Source organism: Athalia rosae, chromosome 6 (genome assembly GCF_917208135.1).
Source record: "Athalia rosae chromosome 6, iyAthRosa1.1, whole genome shotgun sequence".
In the NCBI taxonomy this organism is placed as follows: domain Eukaryota; kingdom Metazoa; phylum Arthropoda; class Insecta; order Hymenoptera; family Athaliidae; genus Athalia; species Athalia rosae.
This window is the reverse complement of record NC_064031.1, coordinates 14,196,411-14,222,315: the sequence shown is the minus strand read 5'-3', so window position 1 is coordinate 14,222,315 and position 25,905 is coordinate 14,196,411. Positions and strand designations below refer to the sequence as shown.

Below are 25,905 nucleotides of genomic sequence, written 5' to 3'. Positions count from 1 at the left end.
GAACAGTTTGAAAAATATGCGAGTGAGCTTCTTTTATCCTGCAGAGTTGCCGATTGAATTTCATACCGGATGTTCTTTGTGGATGTGATTCGAGGGTTGGAAAAAATAAAAATTCGCTAATAGGTCGTTATGGAGTTAGTAATTGAGGTATGGTATATAGCTGTGCGAAATTAATTATTTCAGTAGCCTCGTTAAGGCTGGTGTAAACTGAGGTTATACAAAAGCATTAACTTAATCAATTAATCATGTTACACACAGCTGGCATGTAATATGTATAACACAATTATTCCAAGATACCTTTAATGCTACTGTCACTGAACTCGGCGGGGCTGGGTGGTGGGGTTGCTGCCGTCCGCACAGACTTTGTTACAACTGTGGTGACGGTTTGACGCGTGCGAGGCTCTAGGTGCTCTAGCCTGCTCGACACCCCTGCTACTAATCTATCTGAGCTATCTAGCGGAATATTTTTCGTATCCCTTGTCGGGCTAATTTTTTGTGGAATGCGTGAAACTAATTTACCTTTACTTTCGCTAACGGTTGTTTTTATCGAATTATCATCGTCGTCGCCTATCCTCTCGACTCGCTTTGATTTATCAACGAAATATTCACGACTACTCGGACTTTGGTCGATCGCCGGAGTTCTATCCGACTCGACGGACGCGGACGAAACGTCGTAGCTTCCCGAAGCCAAAGTATCGTCCGATTCTCTCTTAGTTTCTTCCCAGAATTTTCCGGTAGCATCTTTCAGACCTACCGCAGTTTTGTCTACTTCCTTCGCAATTTTATGAGTCGCCGACTTAGCACCCTTAACGATGCTCGATATTACGCCACCCTTCCTCTTTTTAGACTTTTTTTCTTCACCTAAGGACGCGTCGCGGTCCAACGAACTTCGCGCCGAACTTGAAGCGGAGTCTGGATAGCTCTGAGCTGCTCTTTCGGGAACGTAAGGTTCCGCGACACCTCTTGTGTCCGCCAAAAACATCATGGTCGCCAATTTGGCGTCAGAAATTGATTCGGGGATATCCGGTGAGCCCTGCTTCTGCTGTGCAGATGCGTCGGATACTTTTGATTCAGTTTCTTTGTGTTTGTCGAATGATCCGGAACCACTCGCCGAGTCTTTCGAACCCTTGAAAATACCGGATAGTAATTTGCTACCCTTTTCTTTTCCTTTTTTTGCTGCTTTCGAAACTTTCTCTGCAGAAGCTTCGGCAGTATTCGATATGGCAACGCCAACCGCTGTTGTTTCATCCTTAACAACTTGCACCCCATCCTTAACTTCTTTGCTAGCCTTGTCTGTGGCTTGTTTCGATTTCGTTAAAACCTCTTCTGTACCATGTTTCACTTTTTCTGCAGCAACTGTGGCACCCTGTGACACTTTTTCCGCCGCGGCGGTTGTAGTGTCGGAAATGGTTTTGAATCCACTCGTTAACTTGGTTTTCGCCTTATCCTTTACACTCTTAGAAGCGTCCGATATTTTTTCAGATCCCTCGGCGACCTCTTGTGATAATTGAGTGGCTGCATCTGTAGTGCCATCGACAACTTTGTCTTTGATTTGTTTCAAGTTTTCAGACGTTTCATCTGCGGCCAGCCTCGCGTGCTCCCCTGCAGCCTCAGCCTCCTTCTTAGTTTCGTCGTAAAATTCCCCTACGTCAGCTTTAATTTCGTCGACTGACTGTTTGCCGCTTTTGAAAATGCCCGATAAAAATCCACCGGTCTTATCCTTGGCCTTTTTAGCTTCTTGAACGGTCTTGTCTTTAGCTGCTACCGCGCTGTCAGCGACATCGTCAGCTGCTGAACTCAGTTTCTCTTCAACCACTTTTACATCTTTCTTCATCTCCTTGCCGACCTTATCCTTGACATCCTTAGCCTTTTCGACAACGGCAGATCCTCCTTTGGAAACTTTATCTGCTGCAGCTTTAGTCGTATCGGATACAACTTCAGCGCCAGCAACCACCGTCTCCTTTGTTTTGTCTTTCGCCTTTTTAGCGGCGTCGACGATCTTCTCGGTATCTTTGGCTATTTCTTGCGATACTTTCTCACCTGCGTCCTTCGTCCCATCAATAATTTGATCCTTGATGTCCTTCACTTTTTCGGATGTCTCGTGCGCGGCTCGTTTAGCTTTTTCGGCCTCCGAATCCGCCTCTTTCTTTGTATCTTCCAAGAATTCTTCGATGTCTTCTTTAACTTCTTCTACGGCATGTTTCGCACCTTTGATGATGCCAGACAAAAATCCGCCGCTCTTTTCCTTAGCTTTTTTGGCTCCTTGCGTTGTTTTGTCTTTGGCAGATGCGGCTGTTTCACCAACAGTGTCAGCGGCTGATGTCAACTTGTCTTCAGCCACTTCGATGTCATCTTTGATTTGCTTGCCCACTTTGTCCTGGACCTCCTTGGATTTCGTAATAACCGACTCCGTGGTATCCCCAGCTTTTTTGGCGAGCTCAGAAGCCTCTTTGGAGACCTTATCAGCTGCAGCTTTGGTAGAATCAGAGATGACTTTTACACCAGCACCGATTTCTCCTTTCGTTTTGTCTTTGGCACTTTCAGCTGCATCAGAAATCTTTTTGGAACCTGCAGATACTTCCGCGGATACTTCAGCTTTCAAATTTTGTGCAGCATTCGTGATATCGGTTTTCACTCCTTTCACGTTATCGGCTGCTTCCTGCGCAGCACGTTTGGCTTTCTCTTCTTCGGTTTCGGCTTCTTTTTTAGTTTCTTCAATGAATTCACTGATATCTTCTTTCACCTCGTCAACGGCGTGTTTGGCCCCTTTGAAAATACCTGACAAAAATCCGCTGCCTTTTTCTTTAGCTTTTTTCGCCTCTTGCACGGTTTTATCTTTGGCTGAAGCAGCAGAATCACCGACAGCATCAACCGCGGAAGCTATTTTTTCCTTAGTCACTTGAACGTCGTCTTTAATCTCCTTGCCAACCTTATCCTTCGCGTCCTTAGACTTTTCTGCGATGTTTCGTGCGCCATCCTTAGCCTTGCCGACAAGATCCGAACTTTCTTTGGATACCTTATCAGTTACGGCTTTAGCAGTATCGGAGACCGCTGCAACGCCGGCATCGAGTTGTTCTTTAGTTTTTTCTCCGGCGCTCTTGGACATTTCGGCAATTTTTTTCGAATCTTCTTCGATTTCTTGTGATATTTGAGTTTTCAAAGTGTCCGCGGCATCTGCAACTCGTCCGCTGGCTTCCTTGATTTTTTCAGATGTTTCTTTTGCCGTGCGCTTCGCACGCTCTTTTTCCGATTCCACCTCCTTCTTCTTGCCATCAAGGAACTCCTCGACATCTTCCTTGGCTTCACCAACCGAATGTTTCGCGCCTTTGAAAATGCCAGAGAAAAATCCACTACCCTTTTCTTTGACTTTCTTGGCTTCCTTCGCAGTTTTGTCCTTGGCAGATTCAGCAGTACCGGCAACCGTGTCGGCTGCTGAGGTCAACTTGTCCTTTGCAGTAGCCGCGTCTTCCTTGATTTCCTGGCCAATCTTGTCCTTGAGCTCCTTCGATTTTTCAACAATCGTTTCCGTATCATCTTTCAATTTTTCAGCAAGATCCGTGGCTCCTTTGGAAATTTTCTCGCCCGCAGTTTTCGTTGCACTGGACACAGCTGTGGCGCCAGACATCACCGTTTCCTTAGTTCTGTCTGTCGCTCCCTTGGCAGCGTCTGAAATTTTTTGCGCACCGTCGGAGGCTTGCTGTGACAGCTTTTCTTTGACATCTTTAACGTCCTCCGACGCTTTCTCGGCAGCCCGTCTCGCACGTTCTTCCTCTTCCTTAGCCTCCTTTTTGGTTTCGTCAAGGAATTCGCTAACATCCTCTTTGACCTCATCGACGGCGTGCTTAGCGCCTTTGAAAATACCGGATAAAAATCCACTGCCCTTCTCCTTAGCTTTTTTGGCTTCCTTTATGGTTTTATCTTTGGCAGCTTGAGTGGTGTCCACTACTGTGTCAACGGTCGAGACTACGGTATCTCCGACAATCTTAGCATCGTCTTTGATTTCCTTGCCAATTTTATCCTTGGTCTTCTTGGATTTTTGAACGATTTTTCCTGCGCCATCTTCAACCTCTGCAGCAAGATTTGCAGCCTCTGCGGAAACCTTATCTACAGCCTGTTTGGTCGTATCGGAAACGACATCGACACCGGCAGCAATTTTCGATTTGGTTTTATCCTTGACATCTTTAGATGCGTCCACAAGTTTCTTGGATTCTTCTTCAACCTTCCGCGATAGCTCATCTTCTGCAGTTGAAGCGCCGGCTTTGACGTCCTCAGCAACTTGTTTCAATTTGTCGGATGCTTCTTGACCAGCAAGTCTGGCGCGCTCCTCCTCCTTTTTCATCTCGTCTAAGAAACCAGAAGCGTCCGCTTTCACCTCGTCAACAGCATGTTTGGACCCTTTGAATATACCGGACAAAAATCCACTGCTTTTTTCTTTCGCCTTTTTGGCTTCTTTCGCCGATTTTTCGATCACAGCATCTGCAGCGTCGGAGACAGCATCACCTGCAGAAGTCAATTTGTCCTTCACCACCTTGGTATCATCCTTGATTTCCTTGCCCACTTGGTCCTTGACGTCCTTAGATTTGTCCAGAACTGTTTCCGCAGTATCTCGGGTCTTTTGGGCGAGTTTTGAGGCGCCCTCGGAAACCTTATCTGCTGCATCGCTGGTGGTATGAGACACAGTTTCGAAACCGACCGTGAGTTTTTTCTTCGTTTTATCTTTCAGTTTCGTAGATGCTTCGGACAATTTTTTGGAATCCTCTGTTATTTCTTGTGATACCTTAGCTGTTGCTTCTTTGGCACCATCTACAACTTGATCTTTTACGTCTTTTATTTTTTCGGAAGTTTCATGAGCAGTGCGTTTAGCACGATCCGCTTCTGACTCCGCTTCTTTCTTCGTGTCATCCAAAAACTCTCCGACTTCTTCTTTGACCTCATCAACCGCGTGTTTAGCGCCCTTGAAAATACCGGACAGGAATCCACTGGTCTTCTCTTTAGCTTTTTTGGCTTCCTGCGTTGTTTTATCTTTAGCAGATGTAGCGGAATCCGCGACAGCATCGGCCGTCGAAGTTAATTTGTCCTTGATTACTTCGACGTTATCTTTGATTCCCTTGCTTGCCTCGTCCTTGATGTCCTTGGACTTTTCAACGATCGATTGTGCACCGTCTTTAGCTTTTTCGGTGAGGTCTGCGGTCGTTTTAGAAACTTGATCAGCCGCAGATTTGGTGGTGTCCGAAACGATTCCAGCACCAGCCACCAACTTTTCTTCGGCTTTATCCTTAATGTTTTTGGACGCATCTGAAAGTTTTTTAGACTCTTCGGATATTTCCTGCGAAACCTTGCTGGCCGCATCTTTAATTTTTTCGGACGTGTCTTGAGCGGCAACTTTGACGCGCTCACCCTTTTCTTCTGCATTTTTCTTCGCACCTTCAACAAGATCTTCAATATCATCTTTGGCACCATCGACGGCGTGCTTTGTACCTTTGAATATACCGGAGAAAAATCCACTGCTCTTTTCTTTGGCTTTTTTGGCTTCCTTAGCAGTTTTGTTCTTGACAGATTCTGCGGTATCGGCAACTGCGTCGGCGGCACCGACTAATTTGTCTTTAGCGACTTTCACTTCGTCTTTGATTTCCTTGCCAACTTTGTCTTTTGCATCTTTAGATTTCTTGATAGCTGCTTCTGCGTTATCTTCGACTTTACCAACAAGTTCAGAAGTTTTTTCGGAGACTTTGTCGGCGGCTGCTTTGGTCGTATCCGAGATGCCTTCAATGCCGGTATGTAATTTATCTACGGCTTTGTCTTTTGCGCTTTTGGAAGCGTCCACAATTTTCTTAGAGTCATCAGAGATTTGTTGGGTAATTTTTGAGGTTGCATCTTTTGCATCATCTACAACTTCATCTTTGATATTTTTCAGTTGTTTAGACGCTTCTTCAGCAGCACGCCTAGCGCGTTCCTCCTCTTTCCTTGTTTCCTCCAGAAAATCTCCAGCATCCGCTTTCACCTCATCAGTAGCGTGTTTGGCGCCCTTGAAAATGCCAGACAAAAATCCGCCGGTCTTCTCTTTTGCTTTTTTGACTTCGGCAGCAGTTTTATCAATCGCTGCTTCAGTCGCATCAGCCGTTGCATCAGCTGCAGAAGACAATTTGTCTTTCACAGCTTTGGTATCCTCTTTGATTTCCCTGCCCACCTTATCCTTGATGCTCTTAGATTTGTCGGCCATTGATTGTACGCCATCTTTAGTTTTTCCGGCTAGTTCCGACGCTTCTTTGGAAACTTTGTCGGCTGCAGTTTTGGTAGTGTCAGAAATTTTGTCAGCACCGGCACTTATTTGTTCCGTCGTTTTATCTTTGGCGGTCTTGGCAGCGTCCGCAATTTTTTGCGCGTCTTCAGTTACCTCTTGAGATATTTTCTCTGCGGCACCCTTGGCACCATCGACGACTTTGTCCTTGATGCCTTTGACTTTTTCAGACGTTTCCGACGCTGATTTTTTAGCGCGTTCGGCTTCGGCTTCAGCCTCCTTCTTCGTGTCATCGACAAAGTCGCTGACGTCTTCCTTCACTTCGTCGGCAGCATGTTTCACACCTTTGAAAATACCGGACAAAAATCCGCTGCCCTTTTCCTTCGCCTTTTTGACATCCTGGGCGGTCTTTTCTTTAGCAGATGTGGCAACATCAGCGACGGAATCAGCTGCTGAAGCTACTTTGTTTTTCGCCGCTTCAACATCATCAGTAATTTCTTTACCAATCTTATCTTTGAGGTCCTTAGACGTTTCCACAACCGCTTCGGTGCCATCTTTCACCTTTCCAACAAGCTCCGCAGTTCCTTTCTTAACTCCATCACTTGCTGATTTAGTGGTGTCAGTCACAACTTCTATACCTGCGTTAAGTTTCTCAGCCGTTTTGGCTTTTGCAGCCTTAGCAGCATCTGAAAGCTTCTTGGAATCTTCAGAAACTTCTTGGGATACTTCAGCAATAGTATCTTTCGTTCCTGCTACTATCTTATCTTTGATGTCTTTGACATTTTCAGATGTTTCGTGAGCACTGCGTTTGGCTTTTTCTGCTTCTGATTCGGCCTCTTTTTTTGTATCATCCAGAAACTCTCCTACTTCTTCTTTGACTTCATCGACTGCATGTTTGGCACCTTTGAAAATTCCTGATAAGAATCCGCCAGTTTTATCCTTAGCTTTTTTCGCCTCCTGTATTGTTTTGTCTTTAGCAGATGCGGCGGTATCGGCAGCGGTATCCACCGCTGAAACTACATTGTCTTTGACCAGTTGGGCCTCTTCCTTGATTTTCTTTCCCGCTTTGTCCTTGCCTTCTTTAGCCTTGTCAGCGAGTGCTGTAGTTTCCTTAGAAACTTTGTCTGCTGCAGCTTTGACGTTATCGGTGCAAACTTCGATTCCAGCCGTTAATTGCTGCTTCGTTTTTTCCTGGGCACTCTTGGCTGCGTTTTTAAGCTTCTCAGAATCCTCAGCTATTCCCTCAGCGATCTTAGCCTCAACATCCTTGAGATCAGCTGCTGCTCCGTCTTGAACTTTTTTGGATGTCTCCTCCAGAGTACGTTTAGCTCGCTCTTCTTCCCTTTTTGTCTCTTCCAGGAATTTACCAGCATCATCTTTAACATCGTCGACCGTTTGTTTCGCTCCTTTGAAAATTCCGGATAAAAAGCGCCCTCCTTTTTCCTTCGCCTTTTTGGATTCCTTCGCAGCTTTGTCAGCGACAGCCTCAACTTTATTTCCCGCATCATCGGTGGCTGATACGAACTTATCTTTGATAAGTTCAGCGTCATCTTTCAGTTCTTTACCAACTTTGGTCGTGAGTTCTTTGGACGTTTGGACAACTTCCTCCTTGCCATCCTTAACTCGATTGGCAATTTCTTCAGCTTTTCCAGAAACTTTGTCGGATACAGATTTGGTGGCATCAGACACGACCGCGACACCTGCGTCTACTTTTTCCTTAGTTTTATCCTTGGCACTTCTAGCAGCATCCGCAATCTTTTGTGAATCCTCTTTGATCTCATGTGTCACCTTTGAGGTAGTGTCTTTCACACTTTCCGCGACCTTGTCTTTTTTATCTTTGATCTTATCGGATGCTTCTTTTGCAGCTTTACCGGCACGCTCCGCTTCCGCTTCCGCCTCTTTCTTCGTATCGTCGAAAAATTCTCCAACGTCTTCTTTGACTTCATCGACCACATGCTTAGCGCCTTTAAGAATACCGGACAAAAATCCGCCGCTCTTTTCCTTGGCCTTTTTCACTTCATCTGCAGTTTTATCTTTGGCAGATACTGCCGTATCCACAACAGCATCAGTAGCTGAACTCAATTTCTCTTCAACTATTTTTACATCTTTCTTTATTTCCTTACCCACCTTATCTTTACTATCCTTTGTTTTATCAACAAGACCGGTAGCTCCCTTAGAAACTTTATCAGCGGCAGCTTTTGCGGTATCAGATGCAGCCGTAACACCATCGTCTAATTTTTCTTTCACCTGATCTTTTGCTGTCTTTGATGCGACGGAAAGCTTTTCAGAATTTTCAGCTATTCCCTGGGAGAATTTGGCTGACGCATCTTTTACACCATCAAGAGCCTTGTCTTTGACATCTTTGACATGTTCAGAAGCGTCCTGTGCCGCTTTTTTCGCACGATCAGCTTCGGATTCGGCTTCTTTCTTGGTCCCTTCGAAGAATTCTTCAACATCATCCTTAGCTTCTCCAACAGCGTGTTTCGCGCCTTTGAATATGCCAGATAAAAATCCACCGGTTTTTTCCTTAGCCGTTTTTAATTCCTGTGTCGTTTTGTCTTGAGCAGCAGAGGCAGTATCAGCGACAGCTTCCGCCGTTGAAGCTAATTTTTCCTTGACAGTTTTAACGTCATCCTTAATTTCTTTGCCCACTTGATTTTTGACATCTTTGGATTTCTCAATTATTGACCCGGTGCCGTCCTTAGCCTTACCAGCAGCTACGGAAGCTTCATGGGATACCTTATCAGCTGCTGCTTTTGTGGTATCAGCAATGATTTCTGCTCCAGCATGTAATTTTTCTTTTGTCTTATCTATCGCATCCTTGGACGAGTCTGCGATTTTTTGGGAACCCACAGTAACATCTTCAGAGATTTTAGTTGTCGCGTCCGTTATATCGCCCACAACTTGCTTTTTCGTATCGCTTATTTTTTTAGACGCTTCTTCAGCAGCACGCCTAGCGCGTTCCTCCTCTTTCCTTGTTTCTTCTAGAAAATCTCCAGCATCCGCTTTCACCTCATCAGCAGCGTGTTTGGCACCTTTGAAAATGCCAGACAAAAATCCGCCGGTCTTCTCCTTCGCTTTTTTGACCTCAGCAGCAGTTTTATCAATCGCTGCTTCCGTCGCATCAGCCGTTGCATCAGCTGCAGAAGACAATTTGTCTTTCACAGCTTTGGTATCCTCTTTGATTTCCTTGCCCACCTTATCCTTGATGCTCTTAGATTTGTCGGCAATTGATTGTACGCCATCTTTAGTTTTTCCGGCTAGTTCCGACGCTTCTTTGGAAACTTTGTCGGCTGCAGTTTTGGTAGTGTCAGAAATTTTGTCAGCACCGGCACTTATTTGTTCCGCCGTTTTATCTTTGGCGGTCTTGGCAGCGTCGGCAATTTTTTGCGCGTCTTCAGTTACCTCTTGAGATATCTTCTCTGCGGCACCCTTGGCACCATCGACGACTTTGTCCTTGATGCCTTTGACTTTTTCAGATGTTTCCGATGCTGATTTTTTAGCGCGTTCGGCTTCGGCTTCAGCCTCCTTCTTTGTGTCATCAACGAAGTGTCCAACTTCTTCTTGCACTTCATCGGCGGCGTGTTTGGCGCCCTTGAAAATACCAGACAAAAATCCGCCGGTTTTCTCTTTCGCTTTTTTGACTTCGGCAGCAGTTTTATCAATCGCTGCTTCCGTCGCATCAGCCGTTGCATCAGCTGCAGAAGACAATTTGTCTTTCACAGCTTTGGTATCCTCTTTGATTTCCTTACCAACCTTATCCTTGACGCTCTTAGATTTTTCGGCAATTGATTGTACTCCATCTTTAGTTTTTTCGACCAGTTCTGACGCTTCTTTGGAAACTTTGTCGGCTGCAGTTTTTGTGGCACCAGAAATTTTGTCAGCACCGGAACTTATTTGTTCCGCCGTTTTATCTTTCGCGCTCTTGGCGGCGTCCACAATTTTTTTAGAGTCATCAGAGATTTGTTGGGTAATTTTCGAGGTTGCATCTTTCGCATCATCTACAACTTCATCTTTGATATTTTCCAGTTGTTTAGACGCTTCATCCGCAGCACGTCTAGCACGTTCTTCCTCTTTCCTTGTTTCCTCCAGAAAATCTCCAGCATCCGCTTTCACTTCATCAGCAGCGTGTTTGGCGCCCTTGAAAATGCCAGACAAAAATCCACCGGTCTTCTCCTTCGCTTTTTTGACCTCAGCAGCAGTTTTATCAATTGCTGCTTCCGTTGCATCAGCTGTTGCATCAGCTGCAGAAGACAATTTGTCTTTCACAGCTTTGGTATCCTCCGTAATTTTCTTACCCACCTTATCTTTGGCATCCTTAGATTTTTTAACGATCGATTGTGAGCCATCCTTTGCCATTGCAGCAAGATCGTGTCCTTCTTTTGATATTTTCCTAGCTACTGCTTCTGTAGTATCAGATATAGCTTCTGCACCAGTATTGAATTTTTCTTTTGCCTGATCTTTCACTTCTCTAGCTTTGTCAGAAAGCTTTTTCGACTCGTCAGTAATTTCTGAAGATATTTTGGTTTTAACATTTTGTGCAGCATCTGAAACTTCGCTCTTGACTCCTCTGATGTTATCGGCAGCTTCCTGAGCGGCACGTTTGGCTTTTTCTTCTTCCGTTACGGCCTCTTTCTTGGTTTCCTCAATGAACTCACCGACGTCTTCTTTCACCTCGTCAACGGCGTGCTTAGCTCCTTTGAAAATGCCAGATAAGAACCCACTGCCTTTGTCCTTCGCCTTCTTTGCTTCCTTCGCAGTTTTATTCTTGGCTGACGTGACACCATCAGCAACAGCACCAGCTGCTGATGCTATGTTATCTTCGACAATTTTGGCATCGTCCTTGATTTTCTTTTCTGCCTTACCTTTGACTTCTTGAGTCTTCTCTCCGACTTCGACTACACTTTGCTTCACTTTATCAGCTAGCTTGGCAGATTCGTCAGAAACTTTTTTGGTGGCATCCCTGGTAGTATCGACAACAACATCGACCCCAGCAGCCACTTGTTCTTTCGTCTTATTTTTTGCGCCTTCAGCTGCATCAGCCAGTTTTTTGGAATCTTCACTCACTTTCCGAGATAATTTGGCCTGAAGCTCTTCTGCATCACTAACAACTTTGTCTTTAGTATCCTTGATTTCTGCGGATACTTGTTCGGCAGCATGCTTCGCATGCTTTTTCTTCTCCTCAGCTTTCTTTTTCGTCTCGTCCAGTAGCTCTCCAACATCTTCTTTGACGTCATCAACGGTATCCTTGGCACCTTTGAAAATACCAGAGAAGAATCCAACTCCTTTTTCTTTAGCTTCTTTTACTTCCTTTGTTGTTTTGTCCTTAGCTGATGAAGCAGTATCAGCAACAGCATGTGTCGCGGAAGCTATGTTATCCTTAACTACTTCAATGTCATCTTTGATTTCTTTAGCCGCCTTATCTTTCAAGTCCGTAGTTTTCTCAACGACAATGTTTGCACCTTGTTTGGTTTTGTCGATCAATTCTGCGGTTCCCTTCGAAACCTTATCAGCACCGTCCTTGGTGGTATCGACGACAGCGTCAACGCCAGCGGCCAATTGTTCTTTAGCCTTGTCTTTCGCACTAACGGAAGCGTCAACGAGCTTCTGCGTTTCCCCGATGACTTTTCCTGAGATTTTATCTTGCACGTTTTTCGCATCATCTACAATTTTGTCTTTGGTTTTGCTCAGTTCTGCTGATGCCTCTTGGGCGGCACGTCTCGCACGTTCTTCTTCATCATGAGCTTCTTTCTTCGTTTCTTCGAGGAACTCACCGACATCTCCTTTGACTTCATCAGCCGCGTGCTTAGCAGTTTTGAATATACCGGACAAAAATCCACCGCTTTTGTCTTTGGCTTTTTTGATTTCCTTAGCAGTTTTATCTTTCGTGGCTGCAGCAGTGTCTACCGCAGCATCAGCTGCAGAGGCTAATCCGTCTTTGATCAACGTTACGTCTGTTTCAACTTCTTTACCGATCTTATCCTTGACGTCCTTTGATTTTGTGATAGCTTCTTCGGTGCTACCTTTGGCTTTTTCAATTATGCCCATTGTTCCTTTGGAGACCTTGTTAGTTGCGTCTTCAGCGATATCAGTCACGACATCAGCACCTGCGTTAATTTTCTCCTTGACTTTGTCCTTTGCGTTTTTAGCAGCGTCGACAACTTTTTTGGAGTCTTCCGAAATTTCCTGCTTTAGTTGAGCAGTCGTATTTCTCGTACCATCTAGAACCTCGTCTTTGACATTCTTAACTTTCTCAGATGCTTCTTCAGCAGCGCGACGAGCACGTTCCTCTTCTCTCTTGGTCTCCTCAAGAAAATCACCTGCGTCTGCTTTAACTTCTTCAACGGATTGTTTCGCACCTTTGAAGATACCTGACAAAAATCCGCTGGTCTTCTCCTTGGCCTTCTTCGCTTCTTTAGTTGTTTTGTCTTTTGCAGCTCCAGCGGTAGTTGCTACAGAATCAGCTGCCGATGACAACTTATCTTTAACGATTTTAGCATCGTCTTTGATTTCTGCACCCACCTTGTCCTTGGCTTCGACGGATTTTGTAACCATTGTTTCTGTGCCATCTTTAACTGCTTTGAAGACGTCTGTAGCACCTTTGGAAACTTTATCAGCGGCACCTTTCGTAGTGTCTGACACAATTTCGGCACCCGTAGTTAACTTCTCTTTAGCTTTGTCTTTGGCAGCCTTAGATGCATCTGCAATTTTTTGTGAATCCTCTTTGATTTCCTGGGATATTTTATCTTTGGTTTTTTGGGCGCTATCTGCTGCTTCATCTGCGGTATCTTTTATTTTGCCGGCTACTTCTTGAGCGGCCCGTTTCGCGTTCTCTACTCCTTCTTCTGTTGCTCTCTTCGAATCATCGACCAATTTTCCAACATCATCTTTGACTTCATCGATCGAATTCTTCGAACTTTTGAATATACCCGACAAAAATCGGCTACCTTTTTGTTTGGCTTTCTTCGCTTTTTTAGCAGCTTTGTCGCTGGTCTCGTCGATAGCCTCAGTTACGGCATCATCTGCGGCTGCTGCCTTGTCTTTCGCAGCATCAATTCCTTGTTTTGTTTTTTGTTCAATTCCATCTTTAACAGAAGTGGTTGTTTCAATAATCTTTTTCGCACCATCTTCGACATCGTCAGCCAATTTCTTGCCCTCTTGGGAGACCTTTGCACGTGCATCTTGAGCAGTTTTAGATACAGCTCCGATATCGGCAGCCAACTTCTGCTGCGTTTCATCTTTCGCGTCTTTAGAAGCCTTGAGGAGTGCTTTCGAATCACGGTCTATCGCCTCTGTCAATTGTACTTCTAAATCGCCGACGTTTTGTACAACATTATTCTTAGCGTCGACGATATTTTTCGATGTTTCTTGAGCTGTACTTTTCACCAGTTGTTCTCCGTCTTTTACTTGTTTGGGTACCTCTTTGAAGTGATCTTTAATATCATCTGATACTTCACCAATAGTCTGTTTAGTTCCCGTCAAGAGTCCAGAGATGAAACCGCTCTTCTCGTTCAGATTTTCGGTTTCCTTGGGAGCCTTAGATCCTGAAATTGTCACGGTATGGACAGTTTTCGTGGTCTGTGAAGATAATTCTTTCTTCGGAGGAGTGACCGATTTTTGATCTTTAGAGAATTGTCCTCCAATAATGCCAATATCTTCGCTAGCTTTTCTAGTGTCATCCAAAAATTGGGTAGTAGCAAATTTCAAATCAACTGCGTCTGGTTTTACTTGCTCGATGTTAGTCTCGACTTCCTTTATAAGTGGAGGTGGACTTACGTGTGCAGTTTCCGCAGCAGTTTTCATGTCAGCCAAAAACGAAGCTGTGGCCAATCTGAGATCCTCGTCAGCGCTGTCAACGGAAGCTTCACGAGACGACTGTTTCGACTTTGATCGTCTTTTACTCTTGGATTTTGGGCTTTTGAAAATTCCGAAAAACCCGCCTCCTTTCTCCTTAGTGCTATCGTCTTCTGATTCTGTCGATTTCTCAACACTAACTTCTGACTTGCGATCCTTGACTTCCTTTTCAGGTGATCCAAGCTTTGTTGACAAAGCCTGTTCATCTGGTTTCGGCTTAGTGTCTGTCTTGGAAGTATACTCCCTTCTTTCGATAACTCGAATGCCCAATTCTGGATGTCTGCCAGTTGTCACTGAAGATTGAACATCAGATTTCGGTTGGGCACTACTGATTTCCTTAATTCCATTATTTTGGCGTTCTGTAATCTCTCTTGTAATTACTGTGGTAGTAGTTGATATAACTTTTTGGGGTTCTTTGCTTGCAATATTCTCCTGATGTAAACGCTTCGTTTTTTCTTCTTCTTGCTCAGCTTCTTTTTTGCTTCCATCCCAAAATTCTTTGACATCTTCCGTTACCTCCTTCAATATTCCCGACAAAAGTCCTGACCCTGTTTCCTTGGCCTCTTTTACTTCTTCGGTCTCTTTTTCAGAGATCGTTGTTATATCTTTCTGCGCCGTTGGTATTTCAACCTTACCCTTCAAATTCTTGGTGTCCTCAATGATCGTCGGAGCGATTTTCTGTTCCCGGCGATCAATAGAACCCGTGGGTGTACTACCAACTACGGCTATGGTAGGAATGGTGGAATCGTTCACAAAACGGCTATCTGCTGTTTTCCTCGTATCTTGAAGGAATTTTTCGGTCGCTATTCTCAGCTCTTCATCTCCACTGTCGAACGAGGCTTCTTTGGAGTCCTTGTCCTTCGATTTCCCTCTCTTCTTACTCTTCGACTTTGGACTCCTGAAAATCCCGAAGAAGCCACCACTTTTTTCTTTGATTTCATCAGACACATCTTTGAGATCATCGTCCAATTCCTGTGATAATGTTTCAACTGTTTTCGTCACCTTCTTCTCACCGGCTATAACGGGCTCCGTTACCGCCTTAACATCTTTTTGTATTTCAACGGATGCTCGTTCCGTAAAATTTTTACCATTATTAAATTTACGTCTGCCGCTATCCGCGATTGATACGTCGATGTCATGGAAAGTTTTCTGAAGATCTTGTTCAGCTGTGGTTATTTGGTCATTGATACTGCGTATTTCCGTTGGAATCGTCTCTTGAATAACTTCGATATCTTTACGCACAGTTGTTACGATCTTATCTCCGGCGTCTTTAGCCTTGTCGACAGCTGCGTCACTTGCCGTTTTAACGTCAGATTTAACAGCGTCACCGGCAACAGCTACGCTGGCGATCGTAGAAATAATACCAGCCGTAGCGGTCGATAGATTTTCCGCTGTCTTATCTGAAACTTTTTGTACTTCGCCTGAAACGGTCTTCTGTAAACCACCGTCAATTTTATCCGCAGCCGCTTTCACGTCGTAAAATGTTCCTTTGATCTTGTCTTTTGGTGTATCAAATTCATAATGGACGTTGTCAACGAATCTATTTATTTTATCGTCCACCGTTACTTGTGGATGCGATACCGGTGGACTTGCCGAATCTCTTCTTTGATCGGCAGCTTTTCTTGTATCATCCAAGAATCTGGCAGTCGTAATCCTCAGTTCTTCGTCACCGCTGTCGAAGGATGTTTCTTTCGAGGATCCCTTGTCCTTTGATTTGCTTCTCCTTTTGTCCTTGGACTTGGGACTTTTGAATATTCCGAAGAAACCGCTTCCTTTATCTTTAGCTTCTTCGCTAAGGTCTTTCACATTTTCGGTAACTTTTTTAGCAACCGGACTCGCTTTGTTTTTAGCGTCTATTACTTCAGTGGTGACGTGTTCGGTCGATTCCTTTATTACTTTGGTAGGTTTACTCTTATCATCGGGTAGAGTCGATGCTTTGACTGCATCGACGGGTTTATCTTTCGCAATACCGGTGACGTCTTGTCCCGTCCAATTTTTTTCAGTGACCGTAATAGTTGAGACGACATGTTTAGTCTTATCCTCCAAAGATTTTGCTTTCTCCGGACTGGTTACTGTGATGACCTCCTTGGTTTTCTTCGCCTCCGCAGTTGAGGAACGAGGAGGAATAGGGGGTGGTTTGAGATCTTTTTGACTATCCACTTTGACGGTATCATATCCACCTGTGACGTTCGTGGTAACTTGAATTATTTCCACCGGTTGTCTGCCGAAGGTCTCAGCAGTTCTTCTTGTATCGTCAAGAAACTGGGCTGTAGACAGTTTGATGTTTCTGAGGGCGTCATTTTCCTGGTCATCGACTGGAGCGGAAGGTTGATAAGCTGGACTGGGGACGCGTTCTGGTTCGTATGCTCTGTCGGCCGTTCTTCTCGTATCTTCAAGGAATTTGAGCGTCGAATTTTTAGTATCTTCATCCCCACTGTCGAATGACAAATCTTTAGAGTCCTTAGATCTTCCTTTCTTCAGTTTAGGTGTTTTGAAGATTCCTGAAAATATTCCGCCGGACTTATCCTTCAATTTTTTTGAGTCCTTTTCGCCTTTTTCTTTGGCATCTTCGACCGTCTGTTGCACGTTATAAATCACTTCATAGGCCGATGCTTTCGGATCTTCCTGTGGTTTATCTTTGACCATCGTTGTGTCGATTTTCTTGGCCTCGATTTTAAGAATACCTTTGATCTCTTTCGGTTTATGCTGGAGATCATCGGCCGCTTGATCCGCGATCGCTGCTAATTTTTCGTCGATTTCTTTACCCTCGTTCGCCAATCTTTCTTTTTCACTGGCGACGTCCTTGCTGACATGGGACAGCATCGTATCGGCGTCGTCGTAAATTTTCGCGATGCTCTTTATAGGACCCTCGTTCGGATCAGTTTCACCCCTAAGATCGCCGGCTAAGTCTTTGCCATCTTTCACTACCTTGTCAGATCTAAATTCTATCTCTTTCACTACGCCTGAAATAACAACCTTACCTCTTTGTACATGCTCGTCTGACGGTTTGTCAGTGGAACCAGAAGATTCCACACCTACAATTGGTTTTGGCGAGTTACTCGATTGCGTAATAATTGTAGTAGTGGTAGTGGTATGTGTTGGTTGACCTGAGGAATGAGATTCGCGAGTTGAAATTGACACAGATTCCTTAGGATCTGCAGTTACAACCGTGGCGCCCGAACCGATTACAGGATCGCTAGGTCCGAAGTAATGCGTTTCTTTAGTGATAATTGATTCGCCAGGTACGTTAGACTCCCGAATTACGGAAGGATAATGATCTGTGAATGTTGTAGTTTTAACAGATACATTTTTCACCGAACTCGAATCATCTTTTCTAACCGTTTCGCGTTTTGCGGGGGATGATATTTTACTGTTGTCGATGTCTACGGACGGTCCAGCGACATGACGTTGTTTAATTATGGTGGGCTCTACTATATCTTTCCGAATGAAAGTGTGTACGGTGGTTGTTTGACCTAATTTGGGATCTTTTCCCTGAACGGTAACAATATTATCTGTCCGAGTTACTCGTGGCCCTACAGCACCTTCCGCCTCTTTATTTTCCTGCACATCATCATCATCATTAACCACCGACCACCCTTCCGCTAACCTCTCCTTCTTTCTCTCTGCGTCTTGTATTACACCTGTTAATTAATCATCACATATTTTAGGCATCTAAAATCGTAATTAACAAACGTTTAGACTTATTTCATTCTAAAAAATCATTAGTTTAAGCTGGCTTGGCTTGGTTTTATGCGTTGATCGAGTAGCAGTTAGCTGGGCTTTTCCTAAATTGTGCGCGCAGGTGTACATTATGTGCCATGGAGCAGCCATCTCTTTATATTTTCGTATAATTTTATGAAACAATATATTCAAATTGCAACGTCGTTATCAGATCTGTACCCGTAAGATTTGAGAGTAAAACATTTCACGTATCAAAATACTCATAAATTCCCTTCAAGAGATCGTCTGAAAAGTAGATTAATCTTGACACCTGAAATTAACTTCATGATTTCGGACGAATGAATATCCATACACTGCGTGATTGTAAAATGTGAAGTTGTTATATCCGATTAGAAAATAAATTTAAACATAGCAAGTTGACAATCGTTTCTAAGGACAGCTGCTCCGCGTGCCTACACAAAGATAGGCTCATTCATGCAGCGTCAAATAATTGCAGTGTTTCCTAGCTGAAAAAACAACTTAAATCAGAAAGAACAGAAAAGTCTAAAATAAAATATTACTGGGAAAGTTAAATATACAGGATTATGGAGTTAGGAGTATATTTATTTAACAATAGATGTGAAAAAGAGTCGTCACAAGCTATAATAGCTAATTGTTACTATTATTAGAACAAGCAAGCCTAAAAACCCGGAGTAATCTGCACCGGTTTCCAGGAGCTGCTATTCAAAAATAAAGATATTAATGTGAAATGGTGATTAAAGATTGGAGCCACCAAAGGCAGGTGGAATAATTATGGGAATGATAGACAACAACTGTTGACTGATTTTTTTCGTGAAATAACAAATTGTAATTCTTAAAAATCCCTCTTAACATTATACGATATCCAGGAATACCCCATGTGCTGTAGATAAGACAGTGTGTCACAAGGCAAAGGTAAAATAAATCACGTTTTCTCGTAACACGGTGACCGCACAATTCTACTCGATCGGCCAACATCCGTTAATGTATGCCGCAATGATCGTTGCATAGAATTATGTATACCGATTAGCGTTGTACTCGTGATACGTAGAATATATTTAAAAAATTGTCGTGTGTACGTATGAAAAAAATGTCAAAAATATATGAAATTAGAGAACAAGCGTTCAGACAAGAACCATAAAAAAGATTTCCCTCAAGCTGAAAGTGCCAATTTATAAGGTTGTTAAGTATTAAATACCTAAACGTACATACAGTAGTTGGTCATGCTATAAAGATAAACGTGTTACGGAAGTGCTGCTGTCCTTAGTTTGTTTGTAATATACCTATGTTTGCCTAATATATATATATATGTATAGTTTTTTTTAATTTGATTATTGTCTATTAAATCTCTGCTGTTAGGCAAAGCTCGGCCCCTCAACCGTTCCCAATCGAAAAATTATATCTAAGGTACTCACCAGAAACTAATTTGTTGGCATCAGCTATTACTCTCTGTCGTTTTATATTGTCGTCGTCGTTGTCATCCTTAGATTTTTTCGTCATCGTATCGGAAACGTGGCATTTGTGTGCAAGGAAGTCAGCCATCATATCCCCGAGTTCCTTCTCGTCACTGGCATATTTATCTTTTATCGGGGTTGATGTTCCATTCGGTATAGTGCCATTTGTGATCGTGCGGTGCTCTCCGGTTGCTATATTTCGTGCACAAGGTACGAATGAATAATAAACGTGTCATATCGTTTGTAAATGTGAGCATTCGAAGCATTCGTTAGATTCCGTTGTAGCGCGATAAAGGAAGATAAAATGAAAAAATTACAAAACTTCCCAAGACTTTACGAATATCAGGAAAAATGATGAAATCGTGAAATCGTTGGGTCCGAAAAACAATGGACCTGCTATCTTGAATTCCGTCGGACGCTACCGAAATTCTCGATCGCCATTGAAATGAATTTAGAAAGTAACTTGCTTCACGTATGTACATGGCGTGAAATTTTTTTTTTTTTCTTTCATTGTCGTTTATGCAACACGATAAATAATCGATATCATATTTGATTATAGCACATTGCTCAGCCCAACCGAAGGCGAGGCGATGAATGTGGCATGGAGTCATCCGTGATACAACATACGAGGTAACTAACAGCGACTTGGAGACCAACGTACAATTCATACATATAAGTGTACAATATGCAATCAGTGCCTTAATGTAGACAGTGATCTCATACTACTTTCTGGTACATACGTGTTCTATGAACAAGATATGTATCATCTATGATTCCTGAATGAGTGCGGTCACGTAGAGTTTTTTTTTTTTCATTGACTGCGAGTGTGTGAATTTATTTCTCATTGGTTTTGATTGAATCAAGAAAAAGTGGTAGATTCTCCTGTACGTATATTTCCAAAACTTCGGCGATTATCACTCGTATGATTGTTACGTAAAATGATCTTGGGAATTGCAAAACAAGCAATTATGGACAGCTCACGAAAAAGAAGTCAAATATTTTAACTCGTGATGTCAGTTAGTGAGTCAATATTCAAAATTATACTCACTTCGTTTGGTAGTGATTATCGTACCCGGGGTGCTAAGATCTTCGACAGATTCGGATTCCTGACAAAAAAATTATCGATCATTACAACGACAGAATTAGCCAATGAAACGTGACAAAATTTTGTGATATCGTAACGTCGCCGATGATAAAAAAAAGAAGGGGATAAACTTGTTTCGCACGATAAACGTACCTTCATCCTGTCCGGTTCCTCCCAATCCGGGTCCATTTTCGGATCCATTGTGGCATCTCGACGAAGGGAGGTATCCCGAGAAGGTCCAAGTTCTTCTTTCAATGAATCAAATCCAGGTTGATCGAGTCTGACTCTTGCAACTGCCTTTTCTACGTCGTCAGTAACCAATTCTACGTTGAATATACACTTCTTTACTATATCCTCACGACCGATTTTATTCAAGGCCTTCTCCAGAGTATTGCCTGAAAAATATTGAAAAACAAAAAACGTGAGCGACCGGTAGATACGTCGGTCTCAACAAATTGTCGGAACATAAATAAAGCTGTCTGTGTAACTATTTCCCCGTGAAGTAGTTCGGGAAACAATTGAGAAAAAAAATCATCAGTTGTTCTTTATTTTTTTCAATTCCCACGGAAACGCAGAGGTCGGAACGAACCTTTGTCTTTATCACATCCTTGCAACCAGCACGGTGACCTTCTAAAAATGAGCAATAATTCACTGACGTGAGAATTAGTGGCTTCATTCTCGAATGACTGGTAAATCGTGATAAACATTTTTGCCACAATCGATCGCACGCGACACTCGGATCATGAACCGGCGACACAATTCAAATTTATATTTTGAATAACATCGACTGTTATCTCAGTATTTGGTATCCTTCGGGTTTGACCTAGTTCTTTGCACCTTTAAAACTATCTAATACGGTGATTTCAATTGGCAGTTCACGAATGCTTTGGTTTGATTTGGTTTATGTTTTCAACTGATAAATTAATAACTGCACCATTATTAATACTCCAGCAGCCTCAAAGGCCGATTGAATAATGCCAGTCGGACGTAGTTGTTATTTCTGTTGATTATAGTAATGACGCCGAGTTATAGTGGGGTATAGCAACGCGATTAAGCATCTGTGGTGGGGTTCGTGTCAAGCATGGTAATGGCTGATGAGATCATCAACTACGTTTCTTTACAGATTCCACACGTGTGACTCAACGATTATGCGTTCTTGTTTATTTCACCTTGCTGTCAAACTGGTTTCACTTTAATACTACATCGTGATGCTTGAAACGCAATGATCCTTTGCAACGAACAATTGAAATTAATTGCTGAATATACAGACACCACATTTTCTCAAATAAATTCCAAGATTCCATCCGTTTCTCAGCTCAACTAACTCGTACGCGTATGAATTCCAGTCAGATAATCATTATTCAATCTTTGCTTTGCCACTGTTCATACACTATCATCATTCATTATTTTTATCATTTTTTTTGTTTTTTCATCCTCAATAAAAATTCATTCACGCGTCAGCTTTTTTTCTCTTCACCCTGTTTGGTCTAGCAAAATGTCTATTTATACAGAACTTACGATTAACATCTACCCAGCAAACACAGACAGCCCGTTATGTGCATGCATAATATCATGTTTGGAACAGCGTTGCTCGATCAAGAATAACATTGCGGATCGAATTAAGAAGTTACCGTTCCGATGTTCGTGTCATTAGCCCAATTATCAACGGAAAACTTCGACTGCTTCGTGTCAGCGATTAACTTACAATCGATTTTAGATTAATGAAACTAATTGATGTAAATGAAACGCGGTGACTATCGACTGTGATCTGCCTGTATCTTGACATCGGGTTGTTTCTCTATTGGGCTACGCTGAGTCCCGAAACGCGAAAAAGTCGTAACACAGATCAAAAAGGAAGGTGAAAAGTCTTCGAAATTTCAACTTTATAACGAACCTGTTGCTTTGTTTCCATTATCCTGCCACAATTTGAACATTGCTGACGCTTGCTGAGCGGGTTTTCCAGGATATTCTTGTTTTATTATGTCAACGTCATTCGGCGGGATGTTCAATTCTTCGGCCAATTTCTCCCAGTCGGGTCCCAACAGATTCGAGATGTCGGTCAATCGTATGGTAGCACGGTGGATAGTATCCGGTCTGCCTGTGTGATTCATAGAAATTGCACGAATGAAACAAATACCGATAGGTACATTAAACATCTCAATAAATCAACTCCGAGAATCTGAAGGTCATCGAAGATCCTTGGTAGGTTCGGCAATGCCGGTCAAGGTGAAAGTAATCGCACCGACAATAAGATCGACGATATTCTAGAAATGAACATTTTCTCATACTTACTGATCCCACCGTCCCGAAGGAAACTGTAATTCTTCGACAGCTCGAGTAAGTCTAATTCGGAGAACGTGCCGTCGGGAGAAATTTTATCCGGCAATAAAATGTTCAACGTACAAAGGGGCGTCTGGGACGGTTCACCCTTTGCAACTTTCGGTTCGCTCATGAACATTATGCGTCCAACGGTATCGGCCGCGTCTGGATCCTTAACTCTCGTGGTGAACGGAACTCTGTTCTCTTTGAAAGCTCTAAAAGGAAGTTGTAATTGCTCCCCGCTCTTTAAAACTGGGACAAGATTACCCGCGAATTCCATGTATTGTGTTTTTCCTTCGAGAACCTTAAGAAAAAAACAAAAAAAAAGAGAAACCGTGATACCTAAGAATGATTAAAACCTACGGCGCACGTACAGAAATAAATAAATTATAGTCGTACGGGAATGAAATAATTAGGTTTAAGTATCGGCGGCATACCTCGACATCGCGGCTTTTGGCGACCTCGGTGAAGTGTTCTTGATGTTCCAGTGTTTTGTCTTCCTTGTCATCAGTCATGCAAAAGACACGTAGTCTCGCTTCCAACGGATCGACACGTTTGGCGAACACTACGAACCTGTTGTTGAGAAAACATTCGATTCAAGTTCATGTTTCACCTGGTCTGTCGAATGAACTAGGCAAAATTGCAACATCTATTATTTAGAATTTATTCTACGTTACGAAGCGTAGATTTTTACAACCCGAATAGTCTTACTTGGCCATAAACGGCACGTGTGTAGCGTGGGTGTAGAGTTCAGTAGCCATTTTCGTTGCCTCTGATATGTTTCTGCAGTCCATCAACCAAAATCTGGCCGATACGGTTGTCGTGAAGGAGACACAGTCCTTTACAAATGTTAGCGGTGTGGACCCGGTCACGTCCTCCCAGACTGCACGAGACTGACCCCCTGAACGACATACACGTCAAGTCCAATAACATTATTAAAATATGTCCGTGCCGTTAGTATGCAAATGGCAGAAGTGAGATATATGTGGATTAGACGTGCTGATGTTAAATACAGCTTTAAAATTGAGTTTCAAGATCATCGTACGGTCGCTCATTGACCCATCAGACCATTCAATTTCTCTCTATACAACCGCTACTCACCCTATAATTTAATTCAACATGTTTCTCTTAATTATTTTGTCACAATTTTTGTCCCGATGACGATCGGGCAATGTAATCCGTTATAACTATTTTCCACGGTGAATTTGGTCGATAGTATCATCAGTGGGCGATGATGATAATCAAAAGAAAATAATTGATATACAATTCGGGATTCGTTTGGATAAAGCAAAGCTGTATTTGAACTCAGTTGTTATACGTGTGCTTGATTGATACGTGCTTGACATCGATGATAAATTGACATCGTTAATATTGTAGAAGTTAAATAATTCTGTAATGCTAGCAAAACTAGAAGAAAAAATAACATTCACCAGATAATCAATGTGTAAAAAGCGGGATGTGTTATGGAGCAATAAAGCATGAACTTATATTTATATTATCTAGTGTAAATTTTCAAGTTAACGGCTAACATTATTGGTACGGTTCTTTTCGACTGTTACGTGTTTTAATTTTGTTAGTTTCTTCTTCGTAATGTACAGAGGATTATTTGTGAAAATGGCGTTTTCTCGTTTCGGATTAATAGCAAATTGCAGGCAACCGGTCTATCGCAATTCTGAAAAATTCGATTCTCTCAATCAAAGGGAAATTCGAGTCAAATAATTTTATTCGTACGAACTTGATCGTCGGCATTCTAATTTTCTTCGTTGGAATGAATCAGAAAATTGATTTAGATAGTACCGTTTGCAGCCTGCTATGCTTGTACCGAGATTTGTCATTTTATTTACACAGCGTACTCCACGTTAATCACAGATTAAGATTGAGATTTTAAAATTCTATTATCGAAGCAGTTAACAATCAACTAAATGTGCTGAAACAAAAACTATCGAATTAACAATTATTACAATTAGCCATGTTAGTAAAAATTTATCTACGTTAATTAATGATCCATACCTAACTGACTCAATCCTAACAATACGCAAGCATTAACAATGAATCACAACAAGATATGTATACAACAATGTTACTCAACAACATTTTGCTATGAAACACACAGCTACCACCCATCCTTCAAATCTCTGCCCAATGATTTCCGTTGCTCTAAACCTAAATCATCGAATTACAACGGCTACGATGTATAAATTTTCATATTCTAAATTTGTTATAGGAGAAAAATGAAATAATTATCAACCGCACAAGCTGATCAAAGCTGGATAATTAACTATGTATAAATGCAGCCGATGATGTTCTATTTTTACCATTAATTCAATGGATTAAAATTTTCAAGTCGATTCTGAGGCCACTAAAATATTCCGATCAAATCAAATATGGCGGATCTCGAAAATGGTTAACAAACTGAAAAAGTACTACTACAAGGCTTGCAGCATCCTACGTTACGTTAGATGAGTTATGAATCGAAAAGCTAGCTCTATATAACTATAATACGTCGTGACTATTCGGCATAGTCTACGCATATTATACGACGCTTGATTCGCTCGATGATACGCTGATAGTTTTCGCTTGTGGGATGTTGATAAAATTCAATCGTGAATCAGAAAGAGATTATCCGTTCGAGTGGTTCGCTGCTCTACAATGTTACGCGCAAGCATATATTACCAGTTATGCTGCACAGAAGTCTGAGGGTCCCAACTGCTCCGGCATCTCCGGAGTATTGATTGATCATTCCTTTATTGGCTGCCTGTGGCATCGGTATTGTCAGAGTGATCGGTTTGTGGAACTTTCGCCGTCTTGGCTCTACCGTTACAATTGGCGAAACCGCGACTCGATTTCCAAGTAATTTAGCTACCAACTCGGCTGGTATCGGATGAGCCTGAAAGTTGAAATCGCGTATGTCCATCGATGTTTAAAACATTGCGACGTCTCCCGATTGGATTCCATTCGTGTGACAAAAGGGTTCGAATATCGAAGTTTAAGGGGTATATATATATATATATATATATTTTTTTTTTATCGAAATTACCTGCAGTCCAACTCTGATTTTCTTTGTGAGAGCGGCTGGTGGAAACACCGCCTGAACTTGAGGTACGGCCGAAGACGAAACGGTGCCTCCTTCGGGGCCTACCGCGTGGACTTCTTGCCTGACGCGGGATACCACAGCAAAATAATGCGGAAAGTCTACCGTGAGTATTCGTACTATACGTGACGTCTGGAGATCCTCTAGCTGGCTTAATTCTGTGAAG

General features: G+C 42.6%; 1 protein-coding gene across 25 annotated transcripts in view; it reads right to left on the bottom strand.

Annotated features, from left to right (window-relative positions):
- Positions 1 to 25,905, bottom strand: part of LOC105692132 (ankyrin-3-like) — an 87,798-nt gene that overhangs the window by 10,960 nt on the left and 50,933 nt on the right. For 19 of the 25 annotated variants that reach the window (XM_025746240.2, XM_025746242.2, XM_025746247.2 and 16 more), the window contains 10 exons: positions 25,686 to 25,897; positions 25,322 to 25,535; positions 23,360 to 23,549; positions 23,086 to 23,221; positions 22,622 to 22,952; positions 22,224 to 22,427; positions 20,483 to 20,724; positions 20,294 to 20,351; positions 19,207 to 19,437; positions 298 to 17,733 (listed from right to left, as the gene is read on the bottom strand). In XM_025746240.2, the coding sequence (XP_025602025.2) occupies positions 298 to 17,733; positions 19,207 to 19,437; positions 20,294 to 20,351; positions 20,483 to 20,724; positions 22,224 to 22,427; positions 22,622 to 22,952; positions 23,086 to 23,221; positions 23,360 to 23,549; positions 25,322 to 25,535; positions 25,686 to 25,897 (19,254 nt within the window). Of the gene's footprint in view, positions 1 to 297; positions 17,734 to 19,206; positions 19,438 to 20,293; positions 20,352 to 20,482; positions 20,725 to 20,918; positions 21,308 to 22,223; positions 22,428 to 22,621; positions 22,953 to 23,085; positions 23,222 to 23,359; positions 23,550 to 24,629; positions 24,674 to 25,321; positions 25,536 to 25,685; positions 25,898 to 25,905 lie in introns of those variants that run through there. The other 6 variants (XM_048657331.1, XM_048657329.1, XM_048657330.1 and 3 more) reach the window with 4 other exon arrangements.